General features: G+C 45.1%; 1 protein-coding gene across 2 annotated transcripts in view; it reads right to left on the minus strand.

The window, feature by feature from the left end:
- WDFY4 (WDFY family member 4) overlaps positions 1-19,367 on the minus strand; it is a 184,123-nt gene that overhangs the window by 117,027 nt on the left and 47,729 nt on the right. For both annotated transcript variants that reach the window (XM_083738111.1, XM_083738112.1), the window contains 9 exons: positions 16,415-16,629; positions 15,082-15,197; positions 13,420-13,627; positions 11,226-11,302; positions 8,447-8,665; positions 5,959-6,143; positions 5,252-5,483; positions 2,815-2,966; positions 220-331 (listed from right to left, as the gene is read on the minus strand). In XM_083738111.1, the coding sequence (XP_083594237.1) occupies positions 220-331; positions 2,815-2,966; positions 5,252-5,483; positions 5,959-6,143; positions 8,447-8,665; positions 11,226-11,302; positions 13,420-13,627; positions 15,082-15,197; positions 16,415-16,629 (1,516 nt within the window). The remainder of the gene's footprint in view (positions 1-219; positions 332-2,814; positions 2,967-5,251; positions 5,484-5,958; positions 6,144-8,446; positions 8,666-11,225; positions 11,303-13,419; positions 13,628-15,081; positions 15,198-16,414; positions 16,630-19,367) is intronic.

Raw genomic sequence — 19,367 nt, forward strand, 5'->3', positions numbered from 1 at the left:
CCCCCCGCCCATTGGGCAGTTTAAACATCATGCCAACTGTAGTCACCCACCAAATGAAAAAGGCTTTCACATGATTTGGGGCGATGTTTAAAGGGCCTTCAGTCCTACAGCCCTCCTTTGTGCACTGCTTTTGGTCAGACTTCTTAATGTTAGTTAGTTAGTTATTTAGGTTATACTTCTTAATATGTTTCAGTGTTCATGGCCATCATTTCTACTTACCGTACAGGCCTACAGCAACTGATCCGATAGTTCTTAAGGGGCCTGCAAGTTTCCCTGCAGTATTTCGAGACATGAAAACTGGCGTTGTGCTGTCACGAGAAGAGAGCTCCAGCTGAAAAATAGAGCGAGTTGTTGTGTCACACAAGTCAGGTAAATGGCAAGGATAATTTTGAAAGAAAAAAAAACCTATTGAGCACCATAAAGGTAAAAGGTAAAGGGACCCCTGACCATTAGGTCCAGTCGTGGCTGACTCTGGGGTTGTGGCGCTCATCTTGCTTTATTGGCCGAGGGAGCCGGCGTACAGCTTCCGGGTCATGTGGCCAGCATGACTAAGCCGCTTCTGGTGAACCAGAGCAGCGCATGGAAAGGCCGGGGCGGTACCTATTTATCTACTTGCACTTTGACGTGCTTTTGAACTGCTAGGTTGGCAGAAGCAGGGACTGAGCAACAGGAGCTCACCCTGTCGTGGGGATTCGAACTGCTAACCTTCTGATCGGCAAGTCCTAGGCTCTGTGGTTTAACCCACAGCGCCACCCGCATCCCTCTTGAGCACCATACGATGGAGAAATTCAGAGCCATTGACCATTCTGGTCCTACAAGGAAATAGCTTAAACGTTCTGGACTATTTTCAAAGATGCCATTAGGCTTAAAGGCCTTGCTAGGATCTTGCATCGGTTGGCAAATGCTTTCAACACTGCACTGATGTTATTGGCGTGCATAGATGCCTCAGTGGGATTTCGGCTCCTGTGGCGCTCAGCTTCCCTTCATGAACAGAGCACATTCAACAGTGTCTAATGCCTTTGCAAAACCTTTACACTTTATTCAGCCTCCCGGGTCACTGCTTCTGCCTCTGGTAAGTCATGTGAAGTGGGGGAAGAGTTTGATTTGTGATACACAGGCTGCATTAGGACCTAATGCGCCATTGCAATCTCCTTGTCTCATATGTGGTAGTCAGGATGCCTGAGGCTCAGACCCAGAGGCTCGGGAGTTGTGACCTCAGAGCTCAAATGTGATGCCTTTTGGAGCAAGTCTAGCAGCTCACAGCAGTTACAAGAATATATATATCTATACAGTGAGGGGGGAAAGTATTTGATCCCTGCTAAATTTGCCCGTTTGCCCTCTGACGAAGAAATGACCAGTCCATAATTTGAATGGTAGGCTTACTGTAGCTGTGAGAGACAGAATAACAACAGCTACACATCAGCCTCGAAATCTTACTGACTTGGAGAGGATCTGCAAAGAGGAGTGGGACAAAATACCTCCTGAGATGTGTGCAAACCTGGTGGCCACCTACAAGAAATATCTGACCTCTGTAAATGACAGCAAAGGTTTTGCCACCAAGTACTAAGCCACCTTTTGCAAAGGGATCAAATATTTATTTCACTCATTATAATGCACACCAATCTCTGAGTTTTGTCTTCTGGGTTTCTGCGGGTTTTTCCTGTTGTTATTTTGTCTCTCACAGCTACAATAAACCTACCTTTAAAATTATGGACTGGTCATTTCTTCGTCAGAGGGCAAACGGGCAAATTTAGCAGGGGATCAAATACTTTTTCACACACACACATTGCTCATACATTGCATGCATAGCTTTAGGTTTGGTCTACCTAAACAAGATCTCGGGTAACAGGACTGGGAAAGGCAGTTCTAGGCTGGATGAAACAGTAATCTGACCAAGTAAATGGCAAAGGTTTGATCCAAGTACATTGGTCCATGTAGCTTAGAATCGTAGAGTTTGAAGGGACCATGGGGGAGGGGTCATCAAGACCAATCCCAGTGTTATGTACTGAAGTTCTCACCCTGGGCCAGCAGGGGGATACTGTAGATAGTTATGCAAATGAAGGATCGAAAGTGACGTTCAGATAGTTTTAGAAAGTTGCAACAGTTACATTGTTCTGGAGCTCTATATAAGCAGGCTGACTGAGCTCCTCAGTTCAGTTCTGTTCCAGCTTACAAATAAAGAGCTGCTTTGGAAGAATTGCTGTGTCGTCTGATATGTTCGCCCACAACTTAACACCCAGCACACCATGTTTTTCTAACTATGCTCTAGTGCATGTTCATGACCCGCTTTCCTGTGTGTTTACAAAAACAGTAGATTCAGATGCTGGGGGAAAAATGTGCAGTTTGAATTTTAGGAGAGAAGCCCCCTAATCCAACTTTCTGCCCAGGCTCCTGGCTTTCTCCCTGAAGAAAAAGCAAACAAACAAACATGACTTTGGGTCAAACTGTTTCAGGTCAGATTAGGGAACTTTCTGCTTTCGCTTCACACTCAGGCCTAAAGATTTCTAGTAAAGTCTCTCTCTTTTTTTAGAACAATGACAGACTCATGGCTGAATTTGCTAGATGTTCAAAGCAGAATCAATTTACTTGGACCTTCAAACAAGCTAACTGGCTACATTTTTAGAGTAAGAGTTGTGCCATGTTTGGCCACAGTGCTCTCCCTTTAAGCACCCCTTCCATGGTGGATTATCCTACAGCCTCCTGTGTTCTGTGAAATTGTAAAATAATAATAATAATAATAATAATAATAATAATAATAATAATAATAATAAATCTCTCATTTCACTGCTCAGCAAAAGGCCCAAAGGCACTAACCTCTTTAGCGATCAGGCGACCGTCCACCTCGCCATAGAAGTCTTTTATATTTTTGATCGTGGTATAAGATGAGTTCATGGCGTTGATTCCAAATGAAATCTTCTCCTGTGCTACCAAGGCTGAAGTCAGTACACTGCTACAAGAGCTTGCGCCTAAGGACAACGCAAGGAGATGGCCTACTCTCAGTGTGAGGCAAAGCAATCATTTAGGTGAGAAAGGAACAATTCCCTCCAGCATTAGTATTAGAGGATATCCCACCCCATCCTTCCCTATTCATATACAATATAGCTCTTTCAATACCAGATTTGCACAAAACCAGAAAAACACTTGAGCAAATTTGCAATTGCCTGACTGCGCGCCCCCCCAAGGGAGGACAGGGAAGGCGAAGACTTGAACCCTGGGTCTTGGTGGTAGGCCAATGGGGAAGAGGCTGGAGAAGGGATAAGCTGGAGGGTGCTAGAGGTTTGGGTTATTCCTTCAGAGAAGCTGAGTGCAGCTGGTTTAAACTGGTTCTCTTATCTCTTTCTGCCAAGGTCATGCAGACTATAATAGTAAGGCCAGAAGGAGCCTGGGTTTCACTTTCTCTTTCTATCTCTCTTCCTTCTGGTGTGGTGTTCTGTACAGTGGTACCTTGGTCCTCAAACTTATTCAGTTCCAGAAGTCCATTCCAAAACCAAAGCGTTCCAAAACCAAGGCGCACTTTCCCATAGAAAGTAATGCAAAATGGATTAATCCGTTCCAGACTTTTAAAAAAACAACCCCCAAAACAGCAATTTAACATGAATTTTGCTATCCAACGAGACCATTGATCCATAAAATGAAAGCAATAAACAATGTACTGCAGTCACACAATCATTCAATTAGTAGCTGATCTGGGTTCCACACAGTCACAAAAACAAAAAGAGAGAGCCGCAAAAAGAAAAGCACAAAAAAAAATAGACAGACCTCAGCGTAACCCTCAAAACGGAAGTGTGACACTCAAATTGGAAGCGTAACTCTCAAAATGGAGCACAATCCGCTTCCGAAAAAAAGTTCGCAAACCAGAACACTTACTTCCAGATTTGCAGTGTTTGAGTTCCAAGTTGTTTGAGTACCAAGGCGTTTGAGAACCAAGATACCACTGTATATAGTGTTAAGGTTTAGTCTTATTATAAGTTATTGTAAGTTCAAGTCTGCTGCAACTGGATTTCTTATGGACAGTTCCAATCCTGAATGTATTGGGTTTGTGACCACTATGCTCATTTGCCTTCAGTAGCAGTAAAGCTCTGCTGAATGAAATACAATTGCCTCTGGTCTATTTTCTGGGAATCCTGCAACGTGTTTAAGTTTTTACTCTGCTAACTAAATGTCGGGGTTCCACTCTGGATCAATATTGAGTAGAATTTCACCACACAGAAGAAGGCAGCTCCACCATCCGACAGCAAGACAGAATCAGTCCTGCTGGCTCTCTTTCTCTCACAACCTGCTCCAGGAGAGTCCTACATGTTGCCAAGCAATGGACCAGACAGGCCCAGAGGGGGTGCTCAAACCCCATGTCCAGTCCGTGTCTGTTGGGGAGGGCTCCAGAGTGAGAGGCTAGAGGAGAAACGTCTCAAGCTGAAGGAGTTGGGACATGGCGACCTCGCTGCATTACTTTCAGCGAGTAAAAGTCAATTGTCATTGTGACTACATTATTACATGAGCAATCTTCCACAGCATTTGATACTTTCATTTACATACATTCATTCGAAATAAAGATATCCTCCCACCACGTTGACAAAGAATTCTACGAAACAGTAGTCAAGATCCAGAATCACTGTTCAGTGTTGGACATCATATTTGCTGAATACACAAAACTTCACACGCTTGTCTTTTATCGTATAAAGTTTGGTAAAGGTAAAGGGACACCTGACCATTAGGTCCAGTCGTGACCGACTCTGGGGTTGCGGCGCTCATCTCGCTTTATTGGCCGAGGGAGCCGGCGTACAGCTTCCGGGTCATGTAGTCAGCATGACTAAGCCGCTTCAGGCGAACCAGAGCAGCACACGGAAACGCTGTTTACCTTCCCGCCGGAGTGGTACCTATTTATCTACTTGCACTTTGACGTGCTTTCGAACTGCTAGGTTGGCAGGAGCTGGGACCGAGCAACGGGAGCCCTAGGCTCTGTGGTTTAACTCACAGCTCCACCCGTGTCCCACAAAGTCTGGTACCTTGCTTCATTTAAAGATTTTCAGAGACTTTGAGAGTAAAGATTTCATTTTGTAATTGTTATGGTTCGAAGGAATTCTATAAAGATTGTCTATTACGTATGTATATGGTCATCGTATTGCCTAGACATTGCTGACAGGCAAGGAATAGCCTATGCAGAGGGCAGGCATCAACAAAATGGAGCTCTCTTTCTCTTCTGACAGAAACGTTTAAAACAGTGGTGGAAAGTGGCTGCCGGGACACCTTTTACCTTTAAACCCCACCGCTTGGAAGTTGCTACAGTATCTTGGACCAAGGTTGGCAATAAGCTGCAGAGTTCCCACGGAGAGAGCTTCTTCAAACAAATACATCGGCCCCTGGCACCAAGTCAATGAGCTCTTCTGTTTCCAGATCCGTGGGGTAGCCACATAACCGTAGACGTCGATAAAGGAAGATGGGTCCATGGAGACAAAGTTCCCTGGAAGAGGCTGGATGTAGTGCATCTGCAACAGGGGGAAAAAGGAACCGCTGAATGGCTATGCTACGATTGAGTAGCTCAGTCACCTCCCTCTGGAACTCAGATCTAGGCTAGGCTAGGCTAGGCTAGAAGCCTTCTCTCCAGTATCCATTTTTCTAGGATTTTATTTTTATTTTTGTAGGAGCATTCAGTTTTGTGAGCGCCCACCCTGCCAACACTGGCCGTGAGCAGCCGGGAGGAGCCAAGGGGGGAGCCAATGGCCAGGTCCAAAGAGCAAGTTCTAGCCAAAGGATGGAGGAGCCAGTCAGAAAGCAGGACTGAGGGACAACCTCGGCCCTTCGGCGGCCCCCTAGATTGCCCCCCTGATTGGAACACATGGCAATCTGTGGGGGAAGAGAGATCTAAATTGCCCTTTGCTCCAGTCAAGCAGTTTTACCGGGAAGAAAGCAGCAGGGCAAGATAAGCCCAGCGCCAATCTCACCTGATCACAAAGTGATTACCTTTGCAGAGCCAACTCTCTGCCCGTTGACATAGGCTGAAATGGTGCAGGTCTGTTTTGTTTCTTTGGCCACTGTCACCGCCAGATGGTGCCACTGCCTGGTCACTAGCAGCTTGGCACACCTAAACTGGACTTGAGATAAGACAGAGGACCGCCCAAGGTCTCCAAATTCAGGTTCCATCATGTCTGCAATGGCAGAAGCTAGCAAGTCATTGACAACAAATACAAGTGTGTAATATTCCAACTAAAGTACTAGATGCCATGAAAGGACTTGATTCCTATTTATTGTCAGTGGATATTAGGGTTCCTAATGACAAACCTAGACAGCATCTTAAAAAGCAGAGACATCACCTTGCCAACAAAGGTCCGTATAGTTAAAGCTATGGTTTTCCCAGTAGTGATGTACGGAAGTGAGAGCTGGACCCTAAAGAAGGCTGATCGCCAAAGAATTGATGCTTTTGAATTCTGGTGCTGGAGGAGACTCTTGAGAGTCCCATGGACTGCAAGAAGATCAAACCTATCCATTCTGAAAGAAATCAGCCCTGAGTGCTCACTGGAAGGACAGATCCTGAAGCTGAGGCTCCAAGACTTTGGCCACCTCATGAGAAGAGAAGACTCCCTGGAAAAGACCCTGATGTTGGGAAAGATGGAGGGCACAAGGAGTAGGGGACGACAGAGAACGAGATGGTTGGACAGTGTTCTCAAAGCTACCAGCATGAGTTTGACCAAACTGCAGGAGGCAGTGGAAGACAGGAGTGCCTGGCGTGCTCTGGTCCATGGGGTCATGAAGAGTCGGACATGACTAAACGACTCAACAACAACAACAACATTAGGATTCCTCAGTGACTGCAAATACATCTCCTCTGGGTGGGAACCCTGGAGAAATATATCTTGACTGGGAGGGGTTGGGGAATCTTAAGACTATCAGTGCAGCTGCCAGGAACATTTGTGCAATGACATTCCACGCAGCACTCACAATCGTGGCAGAAGACCCCGGTCGAAGAGAAAGATCAAATTTCCAATGTTAAAACGTTTCAGTTTGAGTGTTGGCAATTGTGATATCCCTAAAACAGAGCCGTTCCAAGTCTAGAAAAATGCCTGGCTCCTCCCTGGACAAATAAGTACACGTTACTTATTTATTGTGTGAAAGTATGTGGCAAGACCCTCAGAAGGAAACCGTGACTGTTAAGTACAGAATCTGTACACTGGCTCAGCTTTACGCAGAAATTGGATTTACCATGACATCGGCAAGCAAAGGAACAAGCAAAATTTTGACTCTTATTCCTGCAGAAGGCAAGGCCAGCAAATTGTATGTCCACTACAGTGCCAGGTGGAGAACCACCCCTGTTTCAGGACATTATAAATCCAAGATTTCTGCAGGAAAGAACCTCAAGAAGGAAGGTTTTCTTGGGCTGGATTCTACAATTGGGAACAAGAATCAGCAGAAATTAACAGATGTACAAAGAAGTAGATTAGAAGGGAATTCAAAGTAGCACTAATTAGGAGGGGAGCCAAGCAGATTCCTTAATGCTTTTTTTTCCAAACGCTCTTGTGAACCGTTCTGTAGATGGGTGGACCATGTTGTTTCTTGCTTAATGTTGTAATGCAGGGGAAAGGGGAGGGGAGCTAAAGGCAGTTTTTGAAAAGAAGAAAATGTTGGCTTTGGCCCTGGACTTGAAAGTTGGGATCCACAAAGAGACCCTACTCTCTGGTCAGTAATGCATCTGGGAATTGGGAGATTCTCCCTGCCAGAAGAGGCACCTCATGCTGGCTTTGCCATCTGTTTGCCTTCTCTTACAATTTAGAATATTCATTTAAACAACTTAAAATGACTTCCCTTCTTCTCTTTCCATGGTTCATTTTGAACAACATAAATCCTTGCATATGTTACACAAACTAAACCATTTGGTATTCCATTATTACATCCATCAAAACTTATTTACACTGTTGAATTTATCTTAATGCTGCCCATGTTTTCAAGCGTACACAATCCCCCCCCCCAGTATATTCAATAAGCATTTTCTAATTTTCTTTAAACGTATGTTCTTCTTGTCCTCTTTTTCTATATGTTAAGTCTGCAAGCTGCACATATTCTTTCAGCTTATGTTGCCATTCTCCTTTAGTTGGGACCTCGCTTGTTTTCCATTTTGGGGCTAACGAAACATGGGCCGCAGTAGTGGCATACATAAATAACCATTTTTGACACCTGGGAATTTCCATCAGAATTATCCCCAACAAAAAGGACTCTGGGTGTTGTTGTTTTTTGGAAAAGTACTTTTAAACATTTTTTTTTCAATTCATTGTGGATTGTTTCCCAATACTCTTTTACCCTTTTACAGGTCCACCACCTAGGAAAGAATGTTCCCTCAACCTCTTTGCATCTCCAGCACTTATCTGATTCAGTCTTATGTATCTTAGCAAGCTTTTTTCTTTTGCATTTTCACCAAGGCCACTCATGGGCCCTGACCCTGACCCTACACAAGCCTTACCTAGGGCCTGGAATGCCACTTCCTCAGTGGAGATAGTCAGGCAACCATCCATGGGAGAAAAGCTCACGGCAAAGCAGACAAATTCTTCTTCCGTCCTTGCCATGTGACGCACCAGCGTGAGGAACCGGAGAGGGTGGCCACTGTGAACAGAGCCCATCTTGCTGACCAGAAACCAGGAGGAGAAAGTCAGGCCATCCAATGGGGGGAATGGCCTGGGGCCTAGAGAACCAGAAAGGAAGGTTGCAAGTCAAGTACTACCGATAGCAATGCGCTTGGGCTGTCCTGGCTGCAGGTAGTTCAAAGTTATCCCGAGGCACAAAGAAATATGTCTGCCTCCAGGTGCTTTCATGTCAGGGGAGCACTGTTAGAATTCCTGCTCCGTGATTGCAGTCATGAGATTTTTGTCTATCGTATGACGGTATATGTTTTGACTCTCAGAGTGGGAAGTGACAGAGACAGGATGTTTGTGTTACTGTGTTCCGTGTAGTGGGTCTATTGTCCTTTGTTCTTTCTCTTTGCTGTCTGATGCTAGAGAGAGGGGGAGCCATGTTGCAGTGCTCCGTGTGTGTTTATATGTAAATAAAGTCGATTAGCCAAAATGCTGAGTTGCTGAGGTCTGTCACACATGATGCGCAAACTCTGCGGATCCCTAAGGGTAGTGATCAGGTGGGATTGCTATTAGGAATTATAACAAATATACAGTAAGCCATCTGTGTCAGTAATGAAAGAATTGCGCTGGCTGGGTTTAAACTATTTTGATATGATTTTTGATCAATCCACATCTCTGAATCCCTGTTCCATTTCTCTTTCTTGACAAATCATGTAAGCAGCCCAGTTGCTTCGCCAGGCAGGCATCCTGGGCCATAAAGATAGTGGGCAAGCTTCCTTCATGTAGCTTTTCTGATATGTTAATCTTAGCATGTTAATCTTAGGGCCAGGAAACAGATCTCACCTGAAGGTGATAATGATCCCTGTCTTCCTGGCCATCCTTCTTATCATGTATATTGCTTGTTTATCACCTCTCGGGGTTGCCAGATGCACTCCTTTGTAGTTCTGTTTTGTTTACCCCAGAAATATGTGTGCTTAATTAGTTTTGGTAGTTTAACTTTGTCCCCAAAGTGGGGTTTGTTGAAATGCTCAGAAGAAATCTGATTGGTTCTTTCGAACACTCTGTAAAAAGTTCTTTTGTGAATAAAACGACCTGGGCCAGGGGGTGGAGGGAAAGATTATTATACGCACCCTTCCCAGAGTCTTGCTGGTTCAAGCCTCTGTGTGTATTCTTTTTAATCAGAGTTCAATCCTTCCTTTACTTTGAGAACGCCTCACCTAAGTGTGCCAGTGTCAGTTGGCATTGGTCGCTGTGATGTTCGGGCTGAAGAAAGCTTTTGAAGCTCCCGAACAAACGACCAGGAGGGAGAGAACATGCCAGTCGGGCATGTATCTCTGCCAGGGTCCTACTCAAGTGTAGGCTGAGCTCCTGACAAGTACAACCTCATTTTCCACACAGGAGAAGTGGAGAAACTGAATGGAGGGCACTGAACAGATTTATTCTCTTAGCTGGGGGAGGGGTGCTCCCTAAATATCAACCTGTGAAGCATGCCTTCCCATCCGTGTCTCCATGGGATGACTTCAATGTCTAATCGACCTCCTCTGAATTATTTGAATTAATGTACGGTCAGAATGCAAGTTGGCCTTATGCTTCGACTCCTGTAAAGTGTAGGGGATGGGTCACAGCTCAGTGGCAGAACACAAGGTGCCAGCTTCCATCCCTGGGCTGGGAAGCATGTCTGCCTGCAACCCTGGAGAGCCATTTCTAGTCAGTGTCAACAATACTGAACTGAATGGTCTTTATGCTTCCAATTGAAGGGGACTATAAAGGGATGTGCGTGGCGCTGTGGTCTAAACCACAGAGCTTAGGGCTTGCCGATCAGAAGGTCGGCGGTTCTAATTCCCGCAACGGGGTGAGCTCCTGCTGCTCGGTCCCTGCTCCTCCCCACCTAGCAGTTTGAAAGCACATCAAGTGCAAGTAGATAAATAGGTAGCACTCCGGAGGGAAGGTAAACAGCGTTTCCGTGCGCTGCTCTGGTTCTCCAGAAGCAGCTTAGTCATGCTGGCCACATGACCCGGAAGCTGTCTGTGGACAAACTCCGGCTCCCTCGGCCTATAGAGCGGGATGAGCGCAGCAACCCCAGAGTCATCTGCGACTGGAGGTACCTTCACGTTACCTATCCAGCTGATAAAAAGGTAAAGGTAAAGGTCCCCTGGGTGGTTAAGTCCAGTCAAAGGCGACTATGGGGTTGTGGCACTCATCTCGCTTTCAGGCCAAGGGAGCAGGAGTTTGTCCACAGACAGCTTCCCGGGTCATGTGGCCAGCATGACTGAACAGCTTCTGTAAGCCAGAGTGCACGAAAATGCTGTTTACCTCCCCACCACAGTGGTACCTATCTATCTACTTGCACTGGCGTGCTTTCGAACTGCTAGGTTGGCAGGAGCTGCGACTGAGCAACAGGAGCTCACCCAGTTGTGGGGATTTGAACTGCTCACCTTCTGATCAGCAAGCCCAAGAGACTCAGTGGTTTAGACCACAGTGCCACCTGTGTCCCTGTGCCAGCCGATAGCTGGCCAGGGAAAAGAAGGTGCTGCTCTTCCTTTGCTTCCTGCTCCTCCCCAGTCAGCTCCCTCCCCACATTCAAATGGTTGGAGGGTGTAGATCCTGTGGGTAGTTTTAAGTCCTTCTCACAGTTTGCACCAGACTTTAAGTTCACCTGGAAATATTTACCTTTCCCAGTTCCTCCCAAAATGGAGGATTCAGCGTTGGGGCCCAGAACAGTAGACAATGCTGGAAGAAACAGACAGCTGGAAAAGCACAGAAAGACAAGGCAATATTGGTATCTCAATATATCGATAGCAATCAAAAGACTACTTGAATACGTCTCTCGCAATCACCTTTGGGCCTGCTCTAGACTCTCTCCTACCTAATCCTTATTATTACTCATTCATTCATTTATTTTACTTTCAATATTTTATACGCCACCTGTCAGGGAACTGCCATCAGCTCAGGGGCGAGAGGGGAAAAGCCAGATGGATTACAGAGAGCCCCCAAAGATCGTGGGAAGCAGCACCTCCTCAGCAGAGGAGAGTAGCCACACCTCCAGTGGAGAGAAGTGGCAGGGCTCGGAGGAGGCGAGGTGGTGCGAGGACACCTTGCCGGAGCAAAGTGGGGAGGAGACAGGTCCTCCGTTACCCACACCCTCCTTGCGCAGTAGACTTCCGCGCCGAGAGGGGAGGTGCAGATTGGGCGTCAAGAAACTACTCTGCTGGGGAAGGTTTAAGGACCGCCCACTCTCAGATTCTGCCAGTGAATGAGCCAGCCAAGGAAGACTGGCACTCTGCATGGTGAAGGGTTTTTTGGCACCAATAACAAGGCTTTACAGCCAACCAGGGAGGCATTTGCCTGATTGCTCTGGAGCAACCCCCTGATATCCTTACACCACCTTTCAGTGCAAAGCCCTCCCAAGGACACTCAAGTTAACGATTAAACTATACAACACATTGAAACCATCTCCTTATAAATACAAAAGCACTAAACAGCCGACACAGCAGTTAAAATAAAACAAATGAAAATGAAAAGAAACAGTAACGGTTTAAATATCCAGCACAGCACCTCCATTAAAAGCAGACTGAAACTAAAATATTTTGAGGCTCGTGTAATGTTAATGAAGATGGGATTTAAACCTATATCCAACAGGAAGGAGTTCCACAGATACAGGGCCAAGGCTGGATAGGCTCCATCTCTTACTGCCCAGTAACGATATTTGCTGATGGATTTGACCATTCATGAAAAGAAACTGCTCTCTAGAATGGGGAAAAGGTGAGGAAAACATGGGGACAAGGTTTTCATGCTTACCTTCTGGGCTACCTGCTTACTGAAAATCATTGGGAAGACCTCAAAGCATAGGCAACCACTATCACCAATAGTGGTAGCTCCACCACCATCATGTGTCTACAAATTAGCCTCCTTTCTGCTCTTCGGGATGAAGATTTCCAGGCAAACTCAAAAGGCTGCCTAATCCTACATCAACAGAAGTTGGGATCAAAGATGCTGATCTTGGTTCAGGGGCTACACGCACTGGATGGGTTCTCAAGTACATATGCAGGCCCTGGGTGTGAAAGGATTTCCCCATTCATCTCAATGGCAGGGGCACTCTCACACCCATCTCCCATCAGAAGCTTCAATGCTATAAATCAGGGGTAGGCAACCTAAGGCCCAGGGGCCAGATGCGGCCCAATCACCTTCTAAATCTGGTACGCCGATGGTCTGGGAATGGGCATGTTTTTACATGAGTAGAATGTGTGCTTTTATTTAAAATGCATCTCTGGGTTATTTGTGGGGCATAGGAATTTGTTCATGGTTTTTTCTCCAAAATATAGTCTGGCCCCCCATAAGGTCTGAGGGACAGTGGACCGGCCAAGGCTGAAAAAGGTTGCAGACCCCTGCTATAAATCATCACAGGGTAGAATCGAGAAACCCTTAGCCATGGAATTGCCATGCATTTGACCCGTGACCTGTTTTGTTCTCATAAATAGGCAATTTGTCTGCAAGCTGGCAAAGTGACAGGAATACAACAGAAGAGAAGAAGAGTTTGGATTTGATATCCCGCTTTATCACTCCCCTTCAGGAGTCTCAAAGCGGCTAACATTCTCCTTTCCCTTCCTCCCCCACAACAAACACTCTGTGAGGTGAGTGGGGCTGAGAGACTTCAGAGAAGTGGGACTAGCCCAAGGTCACCCAGCAGCTGCATGTGGAAGAGCAGGGAATCAAACCCAGTTCACCAGATTACATGTCCAATGTGAAATGTGACACCACAACGAAACTGTGTGCCATTCTTGCAAATGGAATGCAAAATATATATACGGGGCCGAAGCCAGAGGGTGTTAGTGCCAAGCTAGAGAATCACAAGCAAATGCGGTACCCGTATCCTTCCAGGGACATGTCAAATTCCACAAATGAAGGTGCCAGGCAGGCATGATGGGAATCCAGGCTGCGTGGCGTCGTCATGGAGACCAGGCTCATGGCTGCCTGGAGAGCTACGGCAGAGCTGTTGGATACCCAGGATGCGTCTGAGCCCAGGGAAGCCTGATGAAGATCTGCGGAACTGTTTGCTATAGTGACTCCGGAACCTATAACGGCAAACGCATAGTGTCATGCACTCTGTTATTGAGCTTGGGTTCTGCCTTCAAGGGAGAACTTCTGGGAGGTGCAACTGGAGGAAGAAGAAGTGTAGCTATAGGAACACAGCAAAGCATTCCACAACTGGGAGTTAGGACTGTGATCTGAGGGCTGATCTGTACAACCAATGCTATTTTTCTAGAAAAAGAGGTGCCATAAATTTCTCCCTTGTTCTCCTAGAAGATAAAGAGGTAAAAAAAAGGGGGGGGGATGGAGGAAGGAGCCCTGGATGGTTAAGTCCAGTCAAAGGCGACTATGGGGTTGTGGCACTCATCTCGCTTTCAGGCCGAGGGAGCCGGTGTTTGTCCACAGACAGCTTTCCGAGTCATGTGGCCAGCAGGACTAAACGACTTCTGGTGCAACAGAACACTGCGACAAGTGCCAGAGCACACAAAAATGCTGTTTACATTCTCGCCACAGTGGTACCTATTTATCTACTTGCACTGGCATGCTTTCAAACTGCGAGGTTGGCAGGAGCTGGGACAGAGCAACAGGAGCTCATCGGCAAACCCAAGAGGCTTGGTGGTTTAGACCATAGCGCCACCCGCTCCCTATGGCAAAACAGTTGATTTTCAATCTAGTTTGCTTGAAAATAAAAGACAGTAACGTTATCTAATACAGGTGTCACTACACATCGGCTAATTGCTATTGCAGTTTTGAAAGCGGCACGTTCCTATTTTCATCGGAAAAATGTTGGAGGGTGTGATATAGGCTCTGTTACATTAGGCAGGGCATAAGAAAGCTAGAAAAGTCCTGAAGGATCAGATGAAAAGCAAATCTATTCCAGCAACGTGAAGCCTGTTTGAATTCCTGCTCCATGATTGCAGTCATGGGATTGTTGTCTATCATATGACGGTTTATGTTTTGACTCCACAGAGTGGAAAGTGATGGAGACAGGATGTTTGTGTTACTGTGTTCCGTGTAGTGGCACTATTGTCCTTTGTTCTTTCTCTTTGCTGTCTGATGCTAGAGAGAGAGGGAGCCATGTTGCAGTGCTCCGTGTGTGTTTATATGTAAGTAAAGTAGATTAGCCAAAATGCTGAGTTGCTGAGGTCTGTTACGCAAGCTGTGAAGACTCTGCGGGTACCTAAGTGTGCCGATGTCTGTTGGGATCGGTTGCTGTGATGTTTGGGCAGAAGAAAGCTTTTGAAGCTCCCGAATGATCGACCAGGAGGGAGGGAACATGCCAGTCGGGCATGTGTCTCTGCCAGGTCCTACCTGAGAGTAGGACAAGCTCCTGACAAAGCCTACCCTTTCTTCAGGGCAGCTATGCCTAGGAACTGTTGCCGTCATGCATGGAAAAAACACAATTACTGCCAAAGAACTGTCAGGAAGCCAGATAGCTCCCACCCACGAATGCCAGTCAGAAGCTTTGCAGAACTTCTGCTCCTTGGCCAGGCCTCACCTTCATTCCAAGATGCATGACATGAGCCACTTCTGTCACAGAGAGGAGTTGAGAATGGACTTACACCAGGCCCTGATGCTACAGGCAGCCATGTTCTCCTGAGGCAAAGGAACTGTCTGAAAAAAGCAAGTCAAAGAAAGTAAGATTTTGCTCACATGGCCAAGCAAAGGCAACAGGAACCTTTGTGTGAGGCAGCCTAACCCAGTAAAAAAATAGCAGCTGCCAACATCTGCCTGTTTCCACTCTTCCAGAGGGAGCCCAGTCCTTACTGGAAGAAAGAAGGGGCAGTCAGGTGGGGGTGATAGTTACTGCTCTTCCTCAGTGACAGATGGTCAGGGGGCAAAAAACAGTTATCAACACGCGCCAATTCACTTGTACGCCATGCTTCCATTTCACTAAATAAATTAATTTAAATTCTGTATAGCTTAGTCTTCAGCCTGTCAATTTTAGTGAGAAATGCATTCAGTTTGGCTAATCCTTCTCTGAAATCTAAGCATGCTACTAAGCAAGGCACATGCCAATAATATATACCGGTATATACATTTTAGCTGTGTATATGCTTGGAAGCTTCATTTTATATCTATAATAAGTATGCTTATCCATTGAGACTGATCCTAAACTGGTAGCCGATGCAAACAGTGCTGGAAAAATTAAGCATGTTTCAGATTATTATAACAGGCTTCTTTAGTTTTTGTTCTATTGGTTTCTGTACTTTCAAGTGTAATTATTGATTTGTTTCATAAATGCAGATTAATCAAAAGAGCATGAAAGCACGCCAAATAACTTGCATTAGCACAAATTGAGAAATGCCATCTTCGGGAAGGGACACCATTCTGAAGGCGGTTGTCAACTTCTGTGCTTCCAACAACAGATTTTTCATAACATGCAGACCATGGATAGGCAAACTAAGGCCCGGGGGCCGGATATGGCCCAATCGCCTTCTAAATCTGGCCCGCAGACGGTCCAGGAATCAGCGTGTTTTTACATGAGTAGAATGTGTCCTTATATTTAAAATGCATCTCTGGGTTATTTGTGGGGCCTGCCTGGTGTTTTTACATGAGTAGAATGTGCCCTTTTATTTACAATGCATCTCTAGGTTATTTGTGGGGCATAGGAATTCGTTCATGTTTTTTCACAAAATATAATCCAGCCCCCCACAAGGTCTGAGGGACAGTGGACCGACCCCCTGCTGAAAAAGTTTTCTGACCCCTGAGGCGGACAAAGCATCTACTAAGCATCTTAGCTGCAAAGAGGGTTCAGTCCCCCTTTGCCTCAAGAGGAGATGACCACAAGTCCCTGATGTTCCAGAACCAAAATCCCTGAAAGGAAGTACCTTAAGACATTGGGCTCAATTGACTGGGACGCAAGTTTCTCAAAGAGTCTGATTACAGGCAGATGCAAGGGGTTGTTGTCATTGTGTAGCACCTCTAAGCAGGAGGTGACAAGGGCGTTCAGCAGGCCAGCTCCACAGGCCACCTGGCGATTCTTCTCCATCTTCATCAAGGACTGGATGTGATTGGCCACGGCGTATTGGATTTCCCATGATAGCTGAAATGACCGAGGGGAGGGAACAGAAAGAATGAATCTGAAGGGCTTGCCACGGCTGCTGCCAGGTTAGAGGTAAAGGGACCCCTGACCATTAGGTACAGTCGAGACAGACTCTGGGGTTGCGTGCTCATCTCGCTTTATTGGCCGAGGGAGCCGGCATACAGCTTCCGGGTCATGTGGCCAGCATGACTAAGCCGCTTCTGGCGAAGCAGAGCAGTGCACGGAAACACCTCTCCTTGTGCCAGAGTGGTACCTATTTATCTACTTGCACTTTGATGTGCTTTCGAACGGCTAGGTTGGCAGGAGCTGGGACCGAGCAATGGGAGCTCACCCCGTTGCGGGGATTCGAACCGCCGGCCTTCTGATCGGCAAGTCCTAGGCTCTGTGGTTTAACCCACAGCGCCACCCACGTCCTGTGCTGACAGGTTACTAATAGCTAAAAATTGGAAAGGGGACATTGTCCCCTCAATAGAGGATTGGTTAAACAAATTATGTGAATTTACAGAGCTGGCCAAAATGACAGCAGCCATTAGACTTCAATCGAATCAGAAACTCAAGAAGGAATGGGTCTGTTTGGAAAAATATATGACGAAACATCGTTCCAAGATAAATTTATTGATAGGCATTGATTAAGTTGGTAAAGCTAAGAAAAAATTACCATAAGATTGTTCTTGGGGTTAAAGTAACTAACATATATAACAGAATGGTAAGTTTAAAAATATATCGAAAGATGTTGAGCTGTGGTGGAGGGAAGTCACAATAATAAATAAGGAAACTATTTATACATGTTTAGTATTGAAATAGATACGAAATGGAATGTATTGCTGAAAATGGGAATATACAAATGTAATATTCAATACTCTATATTTTGTATATTCTATATTTTATATTCTATTACCGTGGTACCTTGAGTTACATACGCTTCAGGTTACAGACTCTACTAACCCAGAAATAGTACCTCGGGTTAAGAACTTTGCTTCAGGATGAGAACAGAAATTGCGCGGTAGCAGCGCGACGGCAGCAGGTGGCCCCATTAGCTAAAGTGGTGCTTCAGGTTAAGAACAGTTTCAGGTTAAGAACGGACCTCCGGAATGAATTAAGTACGTAACCAGAGGTACCACTGTATATAGTAACTAAATAAACACTCAATAAAATTTTAAAAAAGAATATGAGGGGCTTGCTAATTACTGCAAGGGAAGCCTGCACTCTCATGGGATACGGATTCTCCAAATCTGAAAGCCGGACTTTAATGAAGAAACCTCACCCCGGAATTCGGAATAAAAAATTGAAATTTGCTTGTAGTGATGGACAGGATTAATGAATGGGGTTCATATAAAGTTATTAGATTCTGTTTCAAGGCAGCTGTCAAATACCGATTATAGTTCCCTGCCTGCTGTCAGATAGTATCAAACCTTCACTGCCCTAAGTCAGGTTTCATCAAAAGCTAGCTGCTATTCCATGCCAGCTATCATATTATAGTCCTACTGGGAACTGAATGCAAATGTCTGATGCCGCATATTGAATATTTGGTTAATGTTAACACTTATTTTCACCATCAGAATTCGCAGAAGAGAATTTTCAGAAGTTTGGTCTCAAATTTGTTCTAGCTCCAGCAGAGAACCATGAGGACTATAAGCACAATGTATGGAGAGGGATTGTGGCCTGGGAAGAGTCCTGGGGGCCACAGAGAGAAACCTGGATGGCCATCATTGGCCCTCTAGTCTCAGTTTTCCTTTTTTTTAATAAAAATTTTATTGGGTTTTTACATTTTATAAAGACACACACAAAAAAAAAGACAAAGACAACACATATACAATTTCATACCCTTACTTTCTTTACCCTCTTTCCTTGGCTTCCCCCCACCCCCTCTTCATACATCCCAATTCCAATAATTATTTCAGCAAGTTCTTAAACATATTATCTTAAACATATTATTATTATTTTTAAACATATCATCTTAAACATATTATTATTATTTTTAAAACTTAACTCTTTTTACTTATAAACATTTAACTTTTCCATTTCCAATTCTCTTATAAACATTAAATCCCAAAAACAGTTCCTAGCCCGGATTCCTCACATCCGAGGTCTTCAATTCTCTGTCAGTCTCTCTCTGCCAATTTTGTTGGTAGTCCTTTTTGTTGGTCCTCAGGTCTCGAAGAAGTTCTGTCACAGTCACATCAAATTTTCTTCCATCCAAAATGTTTAAAAGCAATTGCTGCAAAAGATCAGCTGCTCTCCCATACTCAAAAAGGAAATCTCGATCATATTTCTTTATTCTTTTGAATTCCAGTGTTCCAAGTACTCCAGGGACTTCTTTCTTCATCTTTCTCATCTTTCGCAGATTTGTAACCCAAAAATCTTCTTCCTTATTTTCTGACAATATAGGCTTTTGGTTGGTATTTATTTGGTTGGTATTTTCCACCTGAACTATCTCCACTCCTTCTTTCCTCTCCATCCATTCCAAAAATATCTCTTCTGGTTCAGCTGCAGATTTTTTGTCAGTCGAATCCTGTGTGCACTCAGCAGAGTTGTTTGTTTTAGATTTCAAGGTCATAAGTTCTTTGTTCATAGCCGTACTCTGCTCTTGCAGAATTCCCACGAGAAAAAACATTTTTTCTATTTCTGCCAGTAATTTTCCCTCTTGCAGCCATTGTAATGTCTCTAGTTCCCCCTAGGGGGATTCCAATTGCTTAATAGTCCTTTTCCAACAATCCGTTACTTTGTTATTTATTACT

Source organism: Podarcis gaigeae (assembly GCF_964106915.1).
Source record: "Podarcis gaigeae genome assembly, chromosome: 5".
In the NCBI taxonomy this organism is placed as follows: Eukaryota; Metazoa; Chordata; class Lepidosauria; order Squamata; family Lacertidae; genus Podarcis; species Podarcis gaigeae.